This window comes from Haliotis asinina, chromosome 1, assembly GCF_037392515.1.
Source record: "Haliotis asinina isolate JCU_RB_2024 chromosome 1, JCU_Hal_asi_v2, whole genome shotgun sequence".
Classification (NCBI taxonomy): Eukaryota; Metazoa; Mollusca; class Gastropoda; order Lepetellida; family Haliotidae; genus Haliotis; species Haliotis asinina.
The window spans coordinates 31,118,282-31,137,306 of NC_090280.1; the positions used below are offsets into that span (position 1 = coordinate 31,118,282).

Genomic DNA, 19,025 nt, shown 5'->3' on the forward strand with positions numbered 1-19,025 from the left:
CCTGGGTGTATGCATTCAGATTCCACGGGCAAAGGGCAAAATTGCGAAAATGGTAAGCCAGTATCTCATCCATTCCCGCAATTTGTACAGGGTCGTAAATGTACACTGTTATGGATTCTGTTTAAAAAGGGAACATACAGAAATGCCTGGATAAACGGTTCAAGGTTAATACAGAATGAATACACCCTTTTGGAATGAAGGCAAGGTCCGGGTTATAATTATGAAGAGATCTTGGTACGTCAATGATTGTCAGTCACCCATCAGGATGAAACCAACTAGAAACCGACCACATTTACCATTCCAAGATTCAGAGCTGTTGGTACGCCACTGACAATACCTCACCCATCATTATGCCTCCGGCGCTTAATTTTCAACGGACCTCCAGACCCGGCGTTCGTTAGAGACCCGGCCCTTATAAAATACCGACACCCTGTATTTTTAAATACAGGATGACAGAAAGTTTTGACTGAAGGGACCATTCCTAAATATATTATTTTTAGACCAAGGAAGAATACATTTGCGAAACAATGCTTATTAGAGGCCCGGCGGTATAAGCACGTTCTGGTGAACATTCCAACATTTGCCTTGGGTATACAGAATTCACATCGTCCAATTCAACACATCATTTTTACTGACAAAAATATAACGGTTACCATTGGACGTAGACTTAAAGAGCGTGGTTATTTCAAATGTAATCTTTATACCTGTATAGATGTCAGTGCAAGAGAATAGCCAGTATTGAGGTAGATTCCATTTTGGCGCAAAGAGCCAAATAGCTCACTCATTCACTCATTCTCTCACTTGTACCAACCTGAAGAGGGCTGTGCACTTGTCGTCATTTCAGGGGTCGTTGTATCGTTCATGACGCTGTTTTCTGTGATACACAAATTACTTTTCAAAGTGTAAACCATAATCGATAGTTAAGAAAGTTAGCATCAGTTTATAACTAACCACTTTTACATCGACTATGTTTGTGAAGAGACACGCGTCAGACACTCTTGGAGAAACGGTGATTAATCACTTTCATAAAACACCTTGTTGTCCCAGCGCATAAAACAACAGACACACCCGAAGGGAGGAAGAAAGGGTGGTTAGTTATTATCATTAAACACCTCAATAACCTGTTCTACTCTGTCATGGTTTCGAAGTCTGTGAAGAGACACAACTTGATTTACTCAACATGCACTGGAGAGGGATCCAAGTGAGAAGTTGGAAGGTTGGTTGGTGTTAACCGTTTAGTGCCGCTTCCATCTCCCAGTCCGTTAATAATCGCATCTGGACCGGAAAATACGGTGATCAACAGCTTAAGTATTGATCTACGCAACTAGTATACGATGACATGTCAGCAAACTTGACCACCTGATCCCGTTAGACGCCTTTTACGACCAGCTTGGCATACTGAAGACCGATGCTAACTCGGATCTCCACTGGTCAATGAGTGATTGACAAATGCACAGACGTAAACTGGCGTCTCCTATTCTCCCGGTACTTACGGACATGCTTGCTGTTTTTAAATGAAGATATTTCCCCTCTAACATCCGCATCTATCAACTGCTTGATCCATCAGGTGTATATCGCACTTGAGCTCGATGAAAACATGGTCGTCAGCCGCTGACTTTTCGAGGCGTCTTCCATTCTCGCGGCATAACGAGAAAGTAACGTTATTAGTTGTAATAGGGAGGAATCCTGTCGGAAAGGGCGGGGAAAAGTTGCGATTTTTCGTTACCTTGGAAAATTTTGATAATTCACAGATTTGGGCCACTTCCTCGTTACCGGTCAGTGATGTAAACAGCCGCTAAGTATCACGCATCGGCGACCTCGGCAGAAAAAAGTGTTTACCGCGAGAACAGGAAACCCGCGAGAATAGGAGGCGGCCCTATATTTCATTTGGGCTTTTGCTGAACAGAAAGGGCTTAATGGAAGGACGTTTCATTGACAACGATCCTGAGACTTACCGGGTTCCCGTGAACTCTAACACAACACTGGGAAAGGCCCTCTCTTGAATGTTTCACCAAGCCCCAGTTACCAAGGAAAATGCCATAATTCATTTAATCTGACTCCGCACTGCAATAAACAGAACAGTTATTGATCACAATATTTCTCTTTAAAGGCAACGAAACACACTTGATATCAGCACACAATCATAAACTAAACGCCAAAGAAATGTTACCCTCCTACCTTTATGAATAAGTGACAAACTATCAAATACATGTTAGAAGATATTAGTTTACAATGAAGCCAAATAGCAGCTTTGTGCAAATCACCAATAAAAATTACCAAAAGCATTCAGATGGTTCACTCCCAAAACGCCGACCGCCCAAAACGCCGACCTCCCGTAACCCAGACAAATTAATGAGGTGTGACTGTAAGAACAGCCCTGTCTCACCCACTGATAAATGAACCCGCCCAATTAGTCTTGTTAGTATGTGTTTTTACATGGAACAGCATTAGGTTTGATCAAAGTACTCACATTAATTGACTTTTGCTAGTCAGAGCGTACACTGTATATACATTATTTTCTCCCTGTTTAGTGTATGTATGTGTTTGCACACGAAACAGCATTATGTTTGATCAAAGAACTCCTAGTAATAATGTATGTATCTTCTCCCTGTTTTGATCAAAGAGTCATTTATTCAGATAATGAAAACAATGTTTTGTTGACAATTTGATTTTAAAACATAGTTAGTAGGATTATGTTTTCGCAAACAATATAAGATAGAGGACATAGGTTTTCAACAACCACAGAGATGGCTGGTCTTCAGAGAGTAGAGTACGTGAAGTCGCAGAAGGGTGCCCCTCAGGTATTCCTTCAAGGTCACACTTACACAAAGAATAAAGTCAGAGGCGAGTTTGTTCACTGGCGTTGTACTGTAAGCAACTGCAAAGGAAAGTGCACAACAGCTGGCGACTTCAGCGTGAATGTTTATGGTGAACATTTACATCCACCACGTGACAGTAACGCCGTCAGGATCATCAGCACACTGAGGAAGAGGGCACGAGAAGAGACGACACCCGTTCAAGCTATCTACAATGACGAGATTGCTCGACTGACACCTGATGCAGCACCCACCATGCCTTCCTTCGCCAGTGTAAGCAGTGCACTTTACCGACACAGACAGACATCTATACCAGCCCTTACACAGAGTCGTCGAGATGTTGACTTACAAGGACAATGGACCGAGATACAAGACGGACGCCCCTTCCTGCTATTCAGCGATGGAGATGACGATAAGATGATTGCCTTTTCCACAGAGGAACAGCTAGCTACCCTTCAGTCCGCAGACACCATCTACATGGACGGTACCTTTTCGTCATGCCCCTTGTGGAGCCAACTCTACATAATACATGCACGCAGCGGCTCAACCATGTATCCACTCGTATTCGTCCTGATGCCTGATCGACAACAGACCACGTATGCCAGACTATTCCGACTCCTCAAGGACAAGGTGCAAGAGGTACACAACAGCCCCCTTCAACCCACAAGAGTACAGAAGCTGAAGTCAAAGGGTGTTTTTTCCATTACTGCCAAGCAGTATGGAGGAAAACACAAGATCTTGGCCTTGCTGTTCTCTACAAAGACAACCCTGACGTACAGAGATGGATCCGCAGAGCTGCTGGCCTCCCACTCCTGCCGGTCGGTGATGTTCAGGACACATGGCTTGATGCCATGAACGACACACCAGCTGTTCCCCGTGCAGACGACATGAATGACTACATTGTTGAGACCTGGGTCGACTATGAGGCTCGATTTCCACTTCATCTCTGGAACCATCATCAGACTGCTGGATCGAGGACCAATAACAACCTAGAAGGTTTCCACAGCAGACTAAGCAAGCAGCTCCATCACCACCACCCCAACGTCTACATATTTGTGGAAATCATCCAGAAGGTCGAGATCAACGAAAGAGCCAAACTCCAGCAGATCAATCTTGGTGCCACTCCCCCTCTTAGGAAAAGGGTCTACCGAGAAGTTGACAACAGGCTCTTCCGTCTTCAAGCATCCCTCCGTGTTGGGACCAAGACATCGATGGAGTTCCTCGATGCTGTGGGGCATCAAACTTGGTTGACAAACCCTTGTGACATCATTCTGCCATCATTGAAGCATTGAAGTCTAGTGACATGAACTGTGACATTCGTGTGACAAGTAGTGCCATAGTTGAACTATGACAATTTCATTTCACGTGTCTTTATATAGTGCTGATATAATCTATTTGATGAGTTATGAAACAATGAATACGTCTCTGCTATAGCATGTATAAAGTGCCTACCTAAGTATCAAATGAAATTTCCAGTTGTTGATGTCCTTATGCGGTGCTTATATTTACAATACGTTTGATAACTTATGAAAAAATAAACACTTTTAAAAGTCTTTTGTCTTCGTGTTTTGGGAGTAGGATTAGTTGGACTAGTTCATTATTTAATGAAGGTTACAGAGTAACAAACTAGAATGCAATGAACCATAACATTTGTTGTTTTAACACGTCGGTGTTTTGGGAGGTCGGCGTTTTGGGAGGACACCATTCAGATGAAATGCATCTTTTTCAGGGGAATTAAATTGTCCTATTTTCGACCATGCCGAAATATACCAATAAGAATGATTTAGCTATCCGAAAGAAAAGTTGAAATACTATTCAGCTTTTAGACAAAGATGAACCACTTAAAGTCATCATTTTTCAACTATTAAAACAAGAAACAACTGTTATAACGTGACTTTGATATTGTGAAAAAGTGATCAGGAACATCTGAACTTATCTTTGTTAACAATATTCCTTGCAATATAACATTTCACTATTTTCTTTTTACACATAGCAATATCGGTCATCAAAACGTGTCTATATTCAGGCAGTGTTTGCATCCATTTAAGGTGCAGAATAATTCTAGAGGGTATAAAGAGAGACTAGAATGCATGACATGATTTACCAGAAATATGCCACGTGTAACACCTAAAGTGAGAGAATGGGTCGTTGAGATGGTCCCGATGGGGGTGACATACAATGCTGTTGCAAACGCCTTGGATGCTACCGTATCAGGGTTAGGAGACTTATTAGGTGCTACTGACATCCGCGGTCACCGTTGACAGACCAAGAACTGGACGTCCACGCACTACAGTGCCAGCTGAAGATAGGTACCTCCGTCATTAGAAACAAACTATAAATTCTAGTACTTTTTTGGGCTGATTCGAACTCGCACTCTCAGAGTCAGGCACTAATCGCCAGCACACAAAGTCAGCCTAACCCGCCTAACCCGCTCAGCAACCGCGACTGAAGATCTGTCTTCCGCGATGGCAGTCTGACACTTGGCAGTCGGATATTTTGTGTACCCCTCTGATAATTGGCACGGCTCAACGGCCGAAAGTTACGATTACACAATACCATTTAAAAAATGGTCAGATGTAACATATGTCATATTTGGGATTACACTTACTTAGTAAAGTACAAATTCTGTTACTTTTTTGGTTGAGTCCCATCCGGGAATAGTCGGCTGTAATACCAAGTATGACATATGTTACACCTGACCACTTTCTAAATGGCATCGTGTAATCGTGTAATAGGAAACTCAACTACTAAAAATCTACACTTGCTTTTTTAGAGTTTTAGTACTGAAAGGAATGCTGGACAGTGGGGAAATAATGTGGTTCACGGATTGTGAGACAGAATAGCAGGACAGTCTAGATTGGGTGGGTGAGTTAGGTTTTACTGTGCTAGGATGAATATTTCACTTGTATTACAGTATCTCACCTCCACGTTGGCACCGCGACGAAGATCATAGGCGTTAACCCTTTGGGTGAAAGCCCACCACCATGAGAATAGTCCTCACAACTTAGAAACATGTATACGTAGTTGGGGGACGCATCTATCTATCTATCTATCGACACGCACAATAGCTAAAAATGCTTTACACCACGTAAATGACACATAATGTTTTTGTTCTTTAGTTAGCTTCGCCGAAGAGATACGTACAAGATAGTGTACTTCCTGTGAATAATACACAACATTACAAACTGATGCTACACTAGCGCCTCTGGCTTCACTACAATAACAACCGCTCTTGCATTATAACACATTTGAGTATGCGTTGCCGCTCTTTACGTTGTCAAATTGATACCGATTGATTGATGAACTTAGTTCATTTTAATATTGGTGCTATGACATATTCTGTTTTTCAACAATAATGTAAAGAGTATATATGTTTTCAAGATAGGCTTGGCTTGTTACTACATGGCTGGAATACTCCCTATGTGACGTAAAGCCCAACTCAACAACTACTTCATTTTAGAATACAACTGCTAATTACCTCAATATATTTCCGTCTGTTGTTTTCACGCATAATTGTTTTACGAACTTATTCTAGTTATTTTTATTATTTTCCTCATGGGAATCAAGACAAAACAGAATGTTCACATAAGATAAAGCGTTGCTTGCTGGGTGTATACACAAAAGTGGAACGCTTTTGATTTAGTACGTGCAGTTTTTCATAGTGACACCCTTCCAGCTCTGGAATATGATTCTGAAGTTACAAATATTGAAAATATATCTGAAAGAGGCATTTCAGAAGTTGTATAGGTGCAGAAAACCAAGTTCCATGGATAGGCAACTTCTTTATTTCAATGAGTGAGACGTTTCGTTGTAGGTACTAACACCGTTATCAAGCAGCTGATTCAAAGAGTTGTTACAAGGAGAATATGTACTTAGCGGTATGGTGGGTATAGACAATGTTCCAATGTATGGAAGTGTGTTCAAGTTCAACTGAAACTGCATGAGTGTATTTCATTCTCTTGAAAGGCAGTGTTTTATACACGGAAAAATATGTATACATACTGGCCGACAATTAGCCATGATTGGGTAATCAAGTGATATATCACTTCCCGTCTCACTTTTGGCAATTCTGTCTACGTATTTTTACTGAACGAAGGTTGGTTCTTTATATTCATTACCGTGAACCAGAGAGATTATTGTTTACATTCACCATTTACAGATCATATAAGCATCTGAAGGTTTCCTATTCATGCTGTTTCTAATTGCATAGTTTTTGTTTTTCTTGAGTTGAGGCTGGATCTACGAAAAATTGGAGTCAATTGTTACTTAAGTATTTTTATTGAAAGCAACAATGCATTTGAAATATAATGAATCGATTTCACAATCAAACAAAATGACCAAATATAACATCACAAACATTCCTTAAATTTAAGTTCCTTAAATTAGTGAAACCAGCAAAACCTCTAACACCAGAATCTTGTGACGCAGGCAACACGCATCAGTAATCAGTAGGGCCAAAACGGTGTTCAGAACGGACAATTCATACTCACCATAAAATGGAACAGCTAAACACAAGGTAAGCCATGGGCAGTTACAAACGTGTGTATCAGCACAGAGGCTAGATTTGTCGATCGTTTTGTTGATATATGGAGTCGATTTTCCTCATTCCGAAATCAGGTTTTGTTGACAGCACTGATTGCATGCACAAGGAAAGTGAAAACACGAAAACCAATACAATGAACTATATGAATGTGTCACGTTGAATCGCCCAGTATCTGGACACAAGGAAATTAAGCTCATTTTGATTCAGCTGACCTATTGAAGCAGATTTAATGTATTGAAATTTGACGGTTATAGTGTTATTGAAGAATTGGCTTCCTGGTATACGTAGTTGTCATGTGGATCGAGCGTTTCCGAAGTTGTATAACGATCAGTGTTGTTCAAATCGGTTGTCGAAACAACTGCTTACCCGCTAGGAAAATGCTAGTTGACCTTTGCGCGGGCTTGCCAAAAGTTACCGAAGCTGGTACGCATGGATAGTGATAATTTAGGAGCTGCTTATGTTTCCTGAATCCTGGCTGCTAATTTTAGCGACAAAATCGCCCTAAAAACATAAACAAATAGTAAAATGCACGTTATTACAAGGATTTAAATCGAAAGCAGTGACGTCTTTGGTCTGTTCTGAAGAGCCAGAGAGTGACCTTTTCGCGTGAAATATTCATTACAATCGTGAATCATTTCAAGATTTATTTTTAATACGTTTGACTGTTTTAAGGTACTTATTAAAATATTGTTTGAGTGAAACCCCAGAAATCAAAGGAGATAATGAGCAGATAGACTTGCATATGAGGCAGAAGATAGCGAGGCTGAAACAGCTCAAGATTCTAATTGTGATAGCGGTTATGATAATGATCTCAGATGCAGACAATTATTATGTGGAAGATTCTTCCCCTGATGATGACTGAAGTCCTCATGATAATGTAATATGAAGATGACGCGTTTTTTGGAGGGTACCAAAATGTACACCGTCCGTTCACCTTTGTCTATACAGTAGCAGATCTTTAAAAGCCTTCATTATTTCTTCACCAAACTTGGCACGTAGATAGGCCACACTCTATAATGGGTATAATATAATAGATGTTTGCTAGTGGCCGTTACGGCTTGCTAAGGACAAAGCAAAGGCTCGCTACGGATGAAACTACCTTTACCATGTGTCCTTACCCGCACAAATTGTGTAAGTAAAGTCAAACTATATGCATTTTTTGTCAAATTTATCGTATTTTGATAGATTAATAATTACGTAATAACGTGATCTGAAACTCGCCGCAAACGTTATTAGAAAAGTGTAAAACTTCCATGTTATTTGGCATGTTTTCAAATGGAAATAATGTGTGATTTTAATTGTCAAAGCAACAGACACTTCACAAACTAGTGTGATACGAGGTGGTGACTATTCCGATATGTATGTGTGTAAAGGGGTGTGGATAATTTCACTCAATTAGTGAAGTTACAGGCGAATTTCTTATTTGAGAGGCTACGGCTTGCTACACGTGGAGACACACGTTTGCAAGTGGCAAATTGTTTTGCTTGATACGGTTTGCTAGCATTGATTTTGTTGACACAATTTGCCCTTTTTGGTCTTATAGTCCCATGAAGTACATGTGTCTCGATGTCGATGTAAAAAAAGTCACCTAATTGACGACATTATCCATTTTCGTAACACCCATCCAGAAAATGAAGTGATAATTTGAGTTGTGTGTTTGTCGCCATTGACGGGCAAATTGAAATATGTGACCAAAAGTCTCCAAGTTGGTCCTATATAAATTCGAAACAACGGACAAAAGTAGTTCCTTCACCCGATAATAAGCACATCATGCGCTGTGCATGTGAAAGTGAGACGCTCTCAGATGAATCCGGGAGCGGGCAGAAACATGTACTAGTGGCGGTACAGAATCACAATACGGTCTTTAATAGTAAAGAAATTAGTGATGGTCAAAGACACGAAGCTTTCCGATGAGAAGATGGCGAACTCGAACTTATGAAGTGGATGTTGACCAAGATATTGAGAACGATATAGCAGAAATCATTCAATTATTACCATCAGTTATAGATTGTTTGAGAGAAGTTGGTAGATACTCAGAATTGAAAAGTTTCTATCTTATGTTAACCGACAAAACATTCCAAGCAGAAAGCATCGCCTTCCATTTATTCATGCATGGATCTTGTCAAATGGTTTCCATGCCAAACTAAAACGAATATGCGATACAGTAAAGATGTCATGGCTCATAGGTAAACAGGTGACAGAACGTATTGTCTGTACATTATCTTGTACAGTATGGTTCAAAATTATTGAGAATAGCTAAAGCATTTCATATTATTAAACGAGAACAAATCAGATAAAATTGAATGTATTGTGAAATTGAACTGACCTTTTCATGTTGTATAGGTAACAATTTAATATTTTATCAAGTCTCCTTGAGCTTCACGGCACAGTCTAAGACGGGTAGGCATACTTCCTTCAGAGAGGTTAGTGTCTCGTGAGTTATGCTGTCCCAGTATCGGACCACTTCTCTCTTCATGTCTTCAATTTTTGTCAACCCCTTGTGATTCACACATTCATTCATCATCCCCCAAATGTTCTCAATGGGATTTAAGTCAGGACTATACGCAGGAAATGGTAATGCAGTCACATGTTTCTCCTGAAACCACTGCTTGGCATGTTTTGCGGTGTGTTTAGGATCATTTTCTTGCTGCAAAATCCAGTCATTTCCATAAAACACATGTGCACTTTGAAGGAGAAAATTATCTAATATGTTAGTGTAGCGTTGACTTGTCAGATTTCCCTCAAACACACACAGCGGGGTCGTTCCTAATAAGGATATCCCTCCCCATACATGAAACTTTGGGCTGTATTTAGGTCGTCGATACAACGGTGCTGACGCAGACTTTGTCCATATTTTCACATTATTGGGATATACCCATATTGAGCTTTCATCAGTAAAAATCACATTTTCCCAGTCAAAGTTTTCATGTGCCAAACACCACTCAACACGCCTGTCTTTATGTTCTTGTTTCATGAGAGGAGAAGGAATTCCAGTCTTTTTCTCCCATCCAAGATCAATCAAATTTCTTCTAACTGTAGATTTTGATACAACTGTTGATCCCCTTTCTATCATTTCATACCTGATGTTGGAGATGCTTGCCCTTTGCTTTTTAGATGTTAAAATTCCCAGCTGGACGCGATCTGAGAAGTCCAATTTTCTGGGTCTCCCTGCTCCTTTCTGGTGTCCAAAATCCTTTCCCTCTTTAAAATTCTTCCTAATCCTATACACAGTAGAAAGAGGAGTTCCTGTTCTCTCTGCCAATGTATTTACATCATCAATTCCTTGATTACACAACTCAAAAATCAACCTTCTTTTATCTTCAGCAGACATTGTTGACAGTGCTGAGGAAAATGGCGTCTGCTACAAATTCAGGGGAGGTAACTCTAATTGTACTATACTCAGTAGGCCAAGATGAGTTACCTCCCTTATACCATTACTTAGTTACAAGTATCAGTGAATCAGTTGAGGTGTTAGGATAGCTCAAAGTAAGAAGAAAAATTCTCAATAATTATGAACCAGACTATATTATTCGGACCAATATGGTGTCTGAAGGGCTAATGACATTTTTGGATTATTAGCACCACTAATGAATTAATCTATTTCTAACACTGGTTTAAATGTGTCCCGGAGTGAGTGAGTGAGTGAGTTAGTATTTAACGTCACATCGGCAATATTGCAGCCATATCGTGACGAGAACATACGTGACAAAAAGAATATATATCCACATTATGAAGAACCTGTCTACGAAGGACAGTAAAACCACCAGAGTATCACAGTTATTATTAAAACTAGTGTGGAAACTTAAAAAAATAATAGTGTCACAGCACAATATGTGAGACAGCACAATATAAAAACAGGCCATAGATCGCCAACAACAGAGGGTAGATCACCATACTAGGGGCCATGGGGACTTACAGTACCTCTGCTACCTGCATGGTCCCTAGCTGGATTTACACCATCCCTCAGCTGCTGGCGACTGTATGCAAGATTAGCCACAAATTACAATGACACATATACTACAGCTAAAAGAATATGGAAGATTAAATCTGATTCCAAATGTTTTGGGACTTACGTATCCTCTCAGGAGGACAATAATTTTACGGTACTTCAACCCCCTTCGAGAATACAGCCACTAACCATGTTATCTGCAAATTCAACTTCCAATCATAAAATATTTATCTATTTACAAGTCCTGAAACAGATATAATTCTTTTAAAAACGCAATGATTAAATGACAACTAACATTACTAAAAAGATCCTTCATACTTCGTGATGTAAAATATTTATCCCTTGTGATGGAATATTCAACACAGTCAAGCAAAACATGCTTGACTGTAATTCTTTCATCACAAGGGATACAAAACGGAGGATCCTCACCTTTTAACAAGTACTCATGTGTATACCGCGTATGGCCAATGCGACATCGTCGCATAATGACCTCCTCAAATCTGGACTGACAACCCAAGTAGGTGTAACCAATATACGGTGTTATTACATGTAATTTATTTATACCTACTTGAGTGTCCCACTTCTTCTGCATTAGATCATGGATATAAGATCTAATTGTAGCTTTGTAATCTGAATATGGAAGGAGAAGTGGTGTCACAGATTTGTTGAGTGCTGCCTTGGCAGCAAGATCAGCCAGTGTATTCACTGAAATGCCTACGTGGCTGGGTAACCAACAGAAGACGATGTCGTATTGGCCAGTAGCAAGATCATTATACAATTCAATAATTTCAATTAAAAGTGGATGTTTACAAGAACTATTTTTAATAGCCAGAAGGCAAGAAAGAGAGTCTGAATAGATCATATTTTGTTTACGTTTAGGGTGTCTTTGAATATATCTGAGAGCTGTTAATATGGCGTTTGCCTCTGCTGTAAAAATAGAGCTGTTATCTGGAATTCTAGAAGATATTGTTCTGGATCCAATGACAATGGCACAAGCCACAGCACCACCATCCTTGGACCCATCTGTAAATAAAGATTTATAATTGCTATATTTATGTTTCAGTTGATTATATTCTTGTTTATATTGTAGTTCATTTGTTTCTGATTTTTTAAATTTAGTTAATGTTAGGTCAACTTGTGGCTTGACCAGTTGCCAAGGAGGAGAAGAAAGAAGACGGGAAGGGGCTATATTATCCAGCTCAATGCCGGCAGCAGAAATAAGTGGTTTTATTCTGAAACCAAGAGGCGGAACAAGAGAAGATTTCTTATTGTATAAATCCTCATACAGAAGATTGAAAACACAGTTATACGCAGGATTTGACTCATTGGAATATAGTTTTGTTACATATTGCAAAGCTAATTTTATACGTCGCTGCTCAAGAGATGGTTCATCAGCCTCGACATACAGGCTGTCAACAGGTGAAGTTCGAAAGGAGCCAAGACAAAGTCTTAGACCTTGATGATGGACAGAATCTAATAGTTTTAAGCTGCTCTTGCAGGCTCCACCATATACAATTGAGCCATAATCTAGCTTCGACCGGACAAGCGATCTATACAGGTGTAAAAGGGTTGCTTGATCCCCTCCCCACTTTGAATTAGACACGACGTTCAATAAATCAAGTGCCTTCAGGCATTTAGTTTTTAGGGATTTGATATGTGGAAGAAAAGTTAAATGAGAGTCAAAAATCAGACCTAAGAACTTTGCCTCCTTGACAACTGTGATAGGAGTGCCATTTAAAAACAGTTCTGGGTCCTTATGTGGTTTATATTTACGGCAAAAATGTATACAATTAGTTTTTGATTTAGAAAATTTAAAGCCGTTCTCAAGACACCATTTATCTATTTTCTTTAAACATAACTGCATTTGCCGTTCAATAGTATGCATATTTTACCCCGACAAGAAATATTAAAATCATCCACAAATAATGATCCATCGATTGAATCGTTTAAAACTTTTGATAAACTGTTAATCTTGATACTAAATAAGGTCACAGACAAAATACTGCCTTGTGGAACACCCTGATCCTGACTGTAATGATCAGACAGGGTAGAACCCACTCGGACTTGAAATTGTCTGTCATTTAAAAACTTGGCTATAAATTTAGGTAAACGACCTCGTAATCCGAATTCATGTAAATCTTTTAAGATGCCATATTTCCATGTGGTGTCATATGCTTTTTCGAGATCAAAAAAGATAGACACTGCATGTTGTTTAGTAATTAGAGCGTTTTTGACAAATGATTCTAAACGTACTAAGTGATCAACGGTACTTCTGTTTTTACGGAAACCACACTGAATATCTGTGATCAGATTATTGGTTTCCAAGTACCAAACAAGTCGATTATTAATCATGCGTTCCATGGTCTTGCAAACACAGCTGGTAAGCGAAATAGGTCGATAGTTCGAAGGATCGGTATGATCACGTCCAGGTTTAGGGATAGGGACTACTATAGCATTATGCCATGAAGAAGGAAAGTTACCAGAAGTTCAAATATCATCAAAAATGTTTAACAGTGTCTCTAAACATGATTTCGGTAAGTGTTTCAGGAGCTGATAATGTATGTTATCAGCTCCTGTAGCAGTATCGCGAGCTTGTTCTAGAGCAGTAAAGAGCTCATGAACAGAAAATATTTCATTGTAATCTTTCCCATTATCTGAATTAAAATTAATAGATTTCATTTCCTGTTGTTCTTTATATTTTTGGAATTGAGGTACATAATTCGATGAGGAAGAGTGTTTGGCTAAAGTTTCTCCAAGTTTATTTGCAATATCAGATTTACTAGTTAATAATGCATCTTCGGCTTTGAGATGTTTAATGCAATTGTGAGGGCCCTTACCTTTTATTTTCTGGATCATATTCCATACCTTTGATATTGGTGTTCGGGAATTTATTTTCGACACATAACTGCGCCAGGATTGGCGCTTACTGTACTTAAAAGTACGCCGTGCCTTAGCATTTAAAATTTTGAAATTATTCAAATTATGGACCATGGGGTGGCGACGGAAATAACGCTCAGCTTTCTTCCGTGCCTTCCTAGCCTGTTTGCAGTCATCTGTAAACCATGGTTTTCGGATGTGTGGAACTGCAGAAGATTTAGGGATACACTCATCAGCAATGTTTACTAGTTCATCAGAGAAATCTTTTATAGGATCAGGACTTTCTAACAAAAGTTCAGATTTAAGTCTGCTACAACACAACGTTTGATACAAAGGCCAGTTAGCTTTTTTAAAGTTCCATCCGGAAAATGGGGTAATATCAGATGGGTTCACAGGTGTTAGAATTGTAGGGAAATGGTCACTTCCACAGAGGTCATCATGAACTGACCATTCAAATTCATTCAGTAGGTTAGAATCAAGTGCAGAATAAGTTCCTGTACCCGGATGTAAATAGGTGTTAGAACCGTCATTAAATATGCATAAATCAGTATCTGAACAGAACTCTTCCAATAATTTACCTTTAGCATTTGTAGTTGTACTACCCCAGAGAGGGTTATGGCCATTTAAGTCTCCCATAATAACACAAGGTTTGGGTAGCTGGTCATACAGAGATTGAAGGTCTGTTTTCTGAAACGTTGAAGACGGAGAAATGTACAAAGAGCATAAGGTAAATGCAACGTGTAATGTGAGACGTACTGCAACTGCTTGAAGATTAGATGTAAGTGTAACAGGGCTATGAATTACATTCTGATTGACTACGATAGAAGAACCTCCAGTGGCCCTATCGCCAGGAGGAGAAAAATAATGATATGAATTGTAATGGCGTAAGTTAATTTTGTCTGTTTGCTTTAAATACGTTTCCTGCAGACATAAAGCTGATGGTTTAAAGTCCTGGACCAATAATTGTAAGTCGTTAAAATTTGTCTTAAATCCCCTACAATTCCACTGAATCAGTGTTTGAGAATGAATCATCTCTTAGGCGGCTTAACTGGAGATCTGCCTCGCCCATTTCTTTTAGGCGACAAACTAGCAGGTCTACTATGGATGCTTTCTGAGACATCCATCTCTTCAAGTGATCCAAACTTATTGTAGACTTTGATTGGATCATCTGATCCTTTAGGGTGTCTACCCGGTAGATTAGATCGAGAAAATGAATCTGTTTTATACCTTGTTGGAGCAGTTTGTCCTTTTCCAGAATGTGTTTTTGATGGCTGTGAATGGTTCGTGGAAGGCAGTTTAGTTGTCACAGTAGGTGTTTCACGTGTCATAGAAGATGAAGATTCAGAAATCTGTGTCGATGGAATTTCAACAGTAGTCTGGGTAGCAGATTCAGATGGCACGACTGGTTGAGGAGTGACAGAGTTCTCCCACGTCAAATCTGTCTGGCACTGAATTGATGCAGTCTATGTTGAGACTGGGCGTGTTTTTGTTACAGATGCATATGTCTCAGTCTGTTCGTTATTTGGCACAAGTTTCTTTGCTTCCAGGTAAGTGATGTTCCTTGTGTATTTTAGTTTGTTGATTTCCATTTCTCGTTTCCAGACTGGACACGATTTACTGGAGGAAGAGTGAGGACCAGAACAGTTCTTGCACTTTTTGAAATCACTCTTACAATCTTCTGTGACATGACTAGTTTCACTACAGTGCGCACATGTGATACTATTTTTGCAGAAATTCACGCCATGGCCAAACCTTTGACATTTAAAACACCTCAAAGGATTCGGAATAAACATTTCAACATCAATTTTGCAATATCCTGCTTTGACTGATTTTGGTGCTGTTGGAGACGAAAATGAAAAAAGGTATGTATTTGTGTTGATTATTTCGGTACCCTGACGTCTGGTAAACCTTTTAACAAAGCTAACTCCCTGGTCTTTCATTTCACAACCAATATCCAATTCAGACATATCTTCAAAGAGTCTGTCTCGATCTCTTATGATACCTCTGCTAGTGTTGAGAGATCTGCGTGGAGAAACCTTTACAGGGACGCCAACAAGTTCATCGATTGACATCAAGTTAGTTGCTTGTTGCCTTTTAGCACATTCAATAAGGATTGACCCTGTTCTCAACCTTTTGATATTTTTTAAATCACCTGCTATCCCTTGAATGCCCTTAGCAACAGCAAATGGGTTCCGTTTGATTGGGGTTTTGTCAGGTGTTTCCAGCACCAGGAATCTAGGCCAGTACTCCACTGATTTTGAAATGACAGAAATATCATCAGTCTCAGCATCATTTTCAAGCGTTCGCTTTGTTTTTTTAATTGGGGTTTGAAAAGCCATGATGGTATGAATTTAGTTTCGTCAACCCTACTCCCCACCCGCCACCGAGTGCCAATAAAGGCAGTATCCTGTTGCCTGCGGATGTCCAACAGGCAGATACTAGGGATATAGGGATGATATACACCAGCAGAAAGATCTACCAGTTTGGCCCATGAGCCATCGCCTTCTGGCACCAGCATCTAGGCAATGTTTTTCAAATTTGACAATATATGTATCATATTAAATATATACAAGTTACAAAAGAGATCAATATTGTGTATCACAAAATCAAGCCAAACAATGATAGAGCAATAATAGTTTAGTGCTCAGGGCTTGGCATGACCAGCCGATTGGTGGAACCGGGCCCATTCAACCTCCCGTCTAGGTGAAGTCAGGGCCGAAGTGGTGTGTTGAGCAATAGGAACAATGGTGCTGCTCCCATTGCCCTCAACCACCAGGATCCCCTCCTCCACCGACACAGGGCCGCAACCCACGGCAGACGGGTTGGTGGACCAAATATCCCCCCGGGTCCACTACGGGGGTGTCGGCGAGCTCTTAGCATTACCCAGCACCCACACGAGGAGGTGGCTCGCCACGGGTGCCAAAATGTGTCCCGGAGAATACTATAAACACCTTATATTTTAGTTTCGTCTCTGTCAATTGTTCGCATAAAATATGCCTCCTGCTTCTTCTTTCGAGCAAGAAGATCCGGGATAGAATTGGTCTTCAACAACTCATGCTTGTCTTTGGACGCGGCTAATAGGATCGGGTGGTCAGACTAGCTGACGTGGTTGGCTCATGATATTGATTATCCAGTCCAAATTCGATTTACAAGCGCTGCCATATAGCTGGAATATTCCTGACTACTGCGTTAAACTACAAACCAACTATCCAGTGTTTCGAACAGAACAGTACTTTAGACCAGATACAAAACAAGCATAAGACTTCTCAAGTTTCATATTCCTCCCGAGTATTTAATGGTGGACCTCCATATAATTCCCGAGGAAATCTGTTAAGTCGTTATTACAATGTAACAAATGCATAACGATTTGCATAGCAATGTAGCTGTCATGTACTTTCGGTTCCTTCAAGTCGTAGTGTTATAGTGTCTACTTCAGGACAGCCATGTCCAAATATTTCTACAGACCAAAAACTATGTAGCCAGGCTATATGATATTTAGTTATTATTATTCAATCTGCAATCTTGATCTTTATCACTACCGCAGAGCGCATTGTTTTGTCAGCTACCTTGTTCCTCTTTGTCACTTCCATTAATTACTGTAAATGACATTTATGACCTTTATTGGTCATCCCCCTTGGCTATGTCTGTCATCACATCAACCGTAGAAGGAAGTGCTATTAGTTTCACTATCTGTCCGTTGTTGAATCTTTGCCTGTCTATTGTTGTTAAAAACTATATATGTGTATGCTCACATCTATACTGGATGTGAGAGGTGAGACGTGAGACGTGAGTGTTGAGACCGGCATTCCTACAGTCTTTGTAGGGACGACAGCGAGCAGGATTATGCCGCTTGTTGGAAAGGCCCTGGCGTTGAGGTGGAAGTCCGCTCATTTATGTGTACTTGTTTGTCATGTCTTGTGAAACCATCTAAAGAAGTCCGAACTAAACTATGCCTTCGTCTTCATCAACGTATTCATTCATCATTTCGTCAAAGTATTGCATGTATGTAATCACGCCGATAACTACGGGCCCGCGATGACAATGTAACAAATGCATAACGATTTGCATAGCAATGTAGCTGTCATGTACTTTCGGTTCCTTCACGTCGTAGTTACGACATAACGTCGGACTCGTTATGTTGTCACATAATAAGTGAGCGACTAAGGCTGTACGTCTCAGCCTAGTCCTGGGACCTGTTCCTCAACGCGATCGTAGGGGTAAGTTGATCGTAACTCCCATACTTTAACATAGACTTACGACTGACGTAGCTCTACGATCGCTTTGAGGAACGAGGTCCGGCAATCTCACGGCTGGGGACACAAGAAACAGACTTCACACATTGTACCAATGCGGAGAATCGAACCCAGGTCGTCAGCAGCCACATCTGTCACATAATAAAGTGCTGTAGGAACAATATCGCAAAACACTTCTGTAAATGTATAAATGTAATACACGAAAATGCATACATGTAAATACCTGTACACTAGTGGCAAATTAAAGGTTTACCCATTTCAAATGGAACAGTATACATTCACGTATACTAAGAGGGATTCCAGATGTTTGGGTAGACTCACAGTGTCTTGACAGAGATTGTAGTGTCTTCGCCGGCATTCACCTTCCTGGACAGCCTGTTACTTGACCTTACAAAGAGTTTTGACAAAAAGTCACGCCGGACCACAGTGTGTTGACAAAGAGTAATGCTTCGATTGTCTTGACAGAGTGTGAAATATCGTCATCGGCAGCCTTTCTTGCATTGTCTTGACGGCGAGTTACCTGACTACAGTGTCTATGCAAAGTGTTAAGTCTCCTTACTGTGACTGTGAATAACATTTGCCTGGAG

General features: G+C 40.1%; 2 protein-coding genes across 2 annotated transcripts in view; one reads left to right on the forward strand and one right to left on the reverse strand.

Moving 5' to 3' along the window:
* LOC137290357 (uncharacterized) overlaps nucleotides 1-19,025 on the reverse strand; it is a 77,549-nt gene that overhangs the window by 40,504 nt on the left and 18,020 nt on the right. The gene's annotated exons all lie outside the window — the stretch shown is intronic.
* LOC137258156 (uncharacterized) lies at nucleotides 2,748-3,671 on the forward strand. Its single transcript, XM_067795727.1, has one exon. It carries the CDS (start codon nucleotides 2,748-2,750, stop codon nucleotides 3,669-3,671), a length of 924 nt encoding a protein of 307 aa, XP_067651828.1.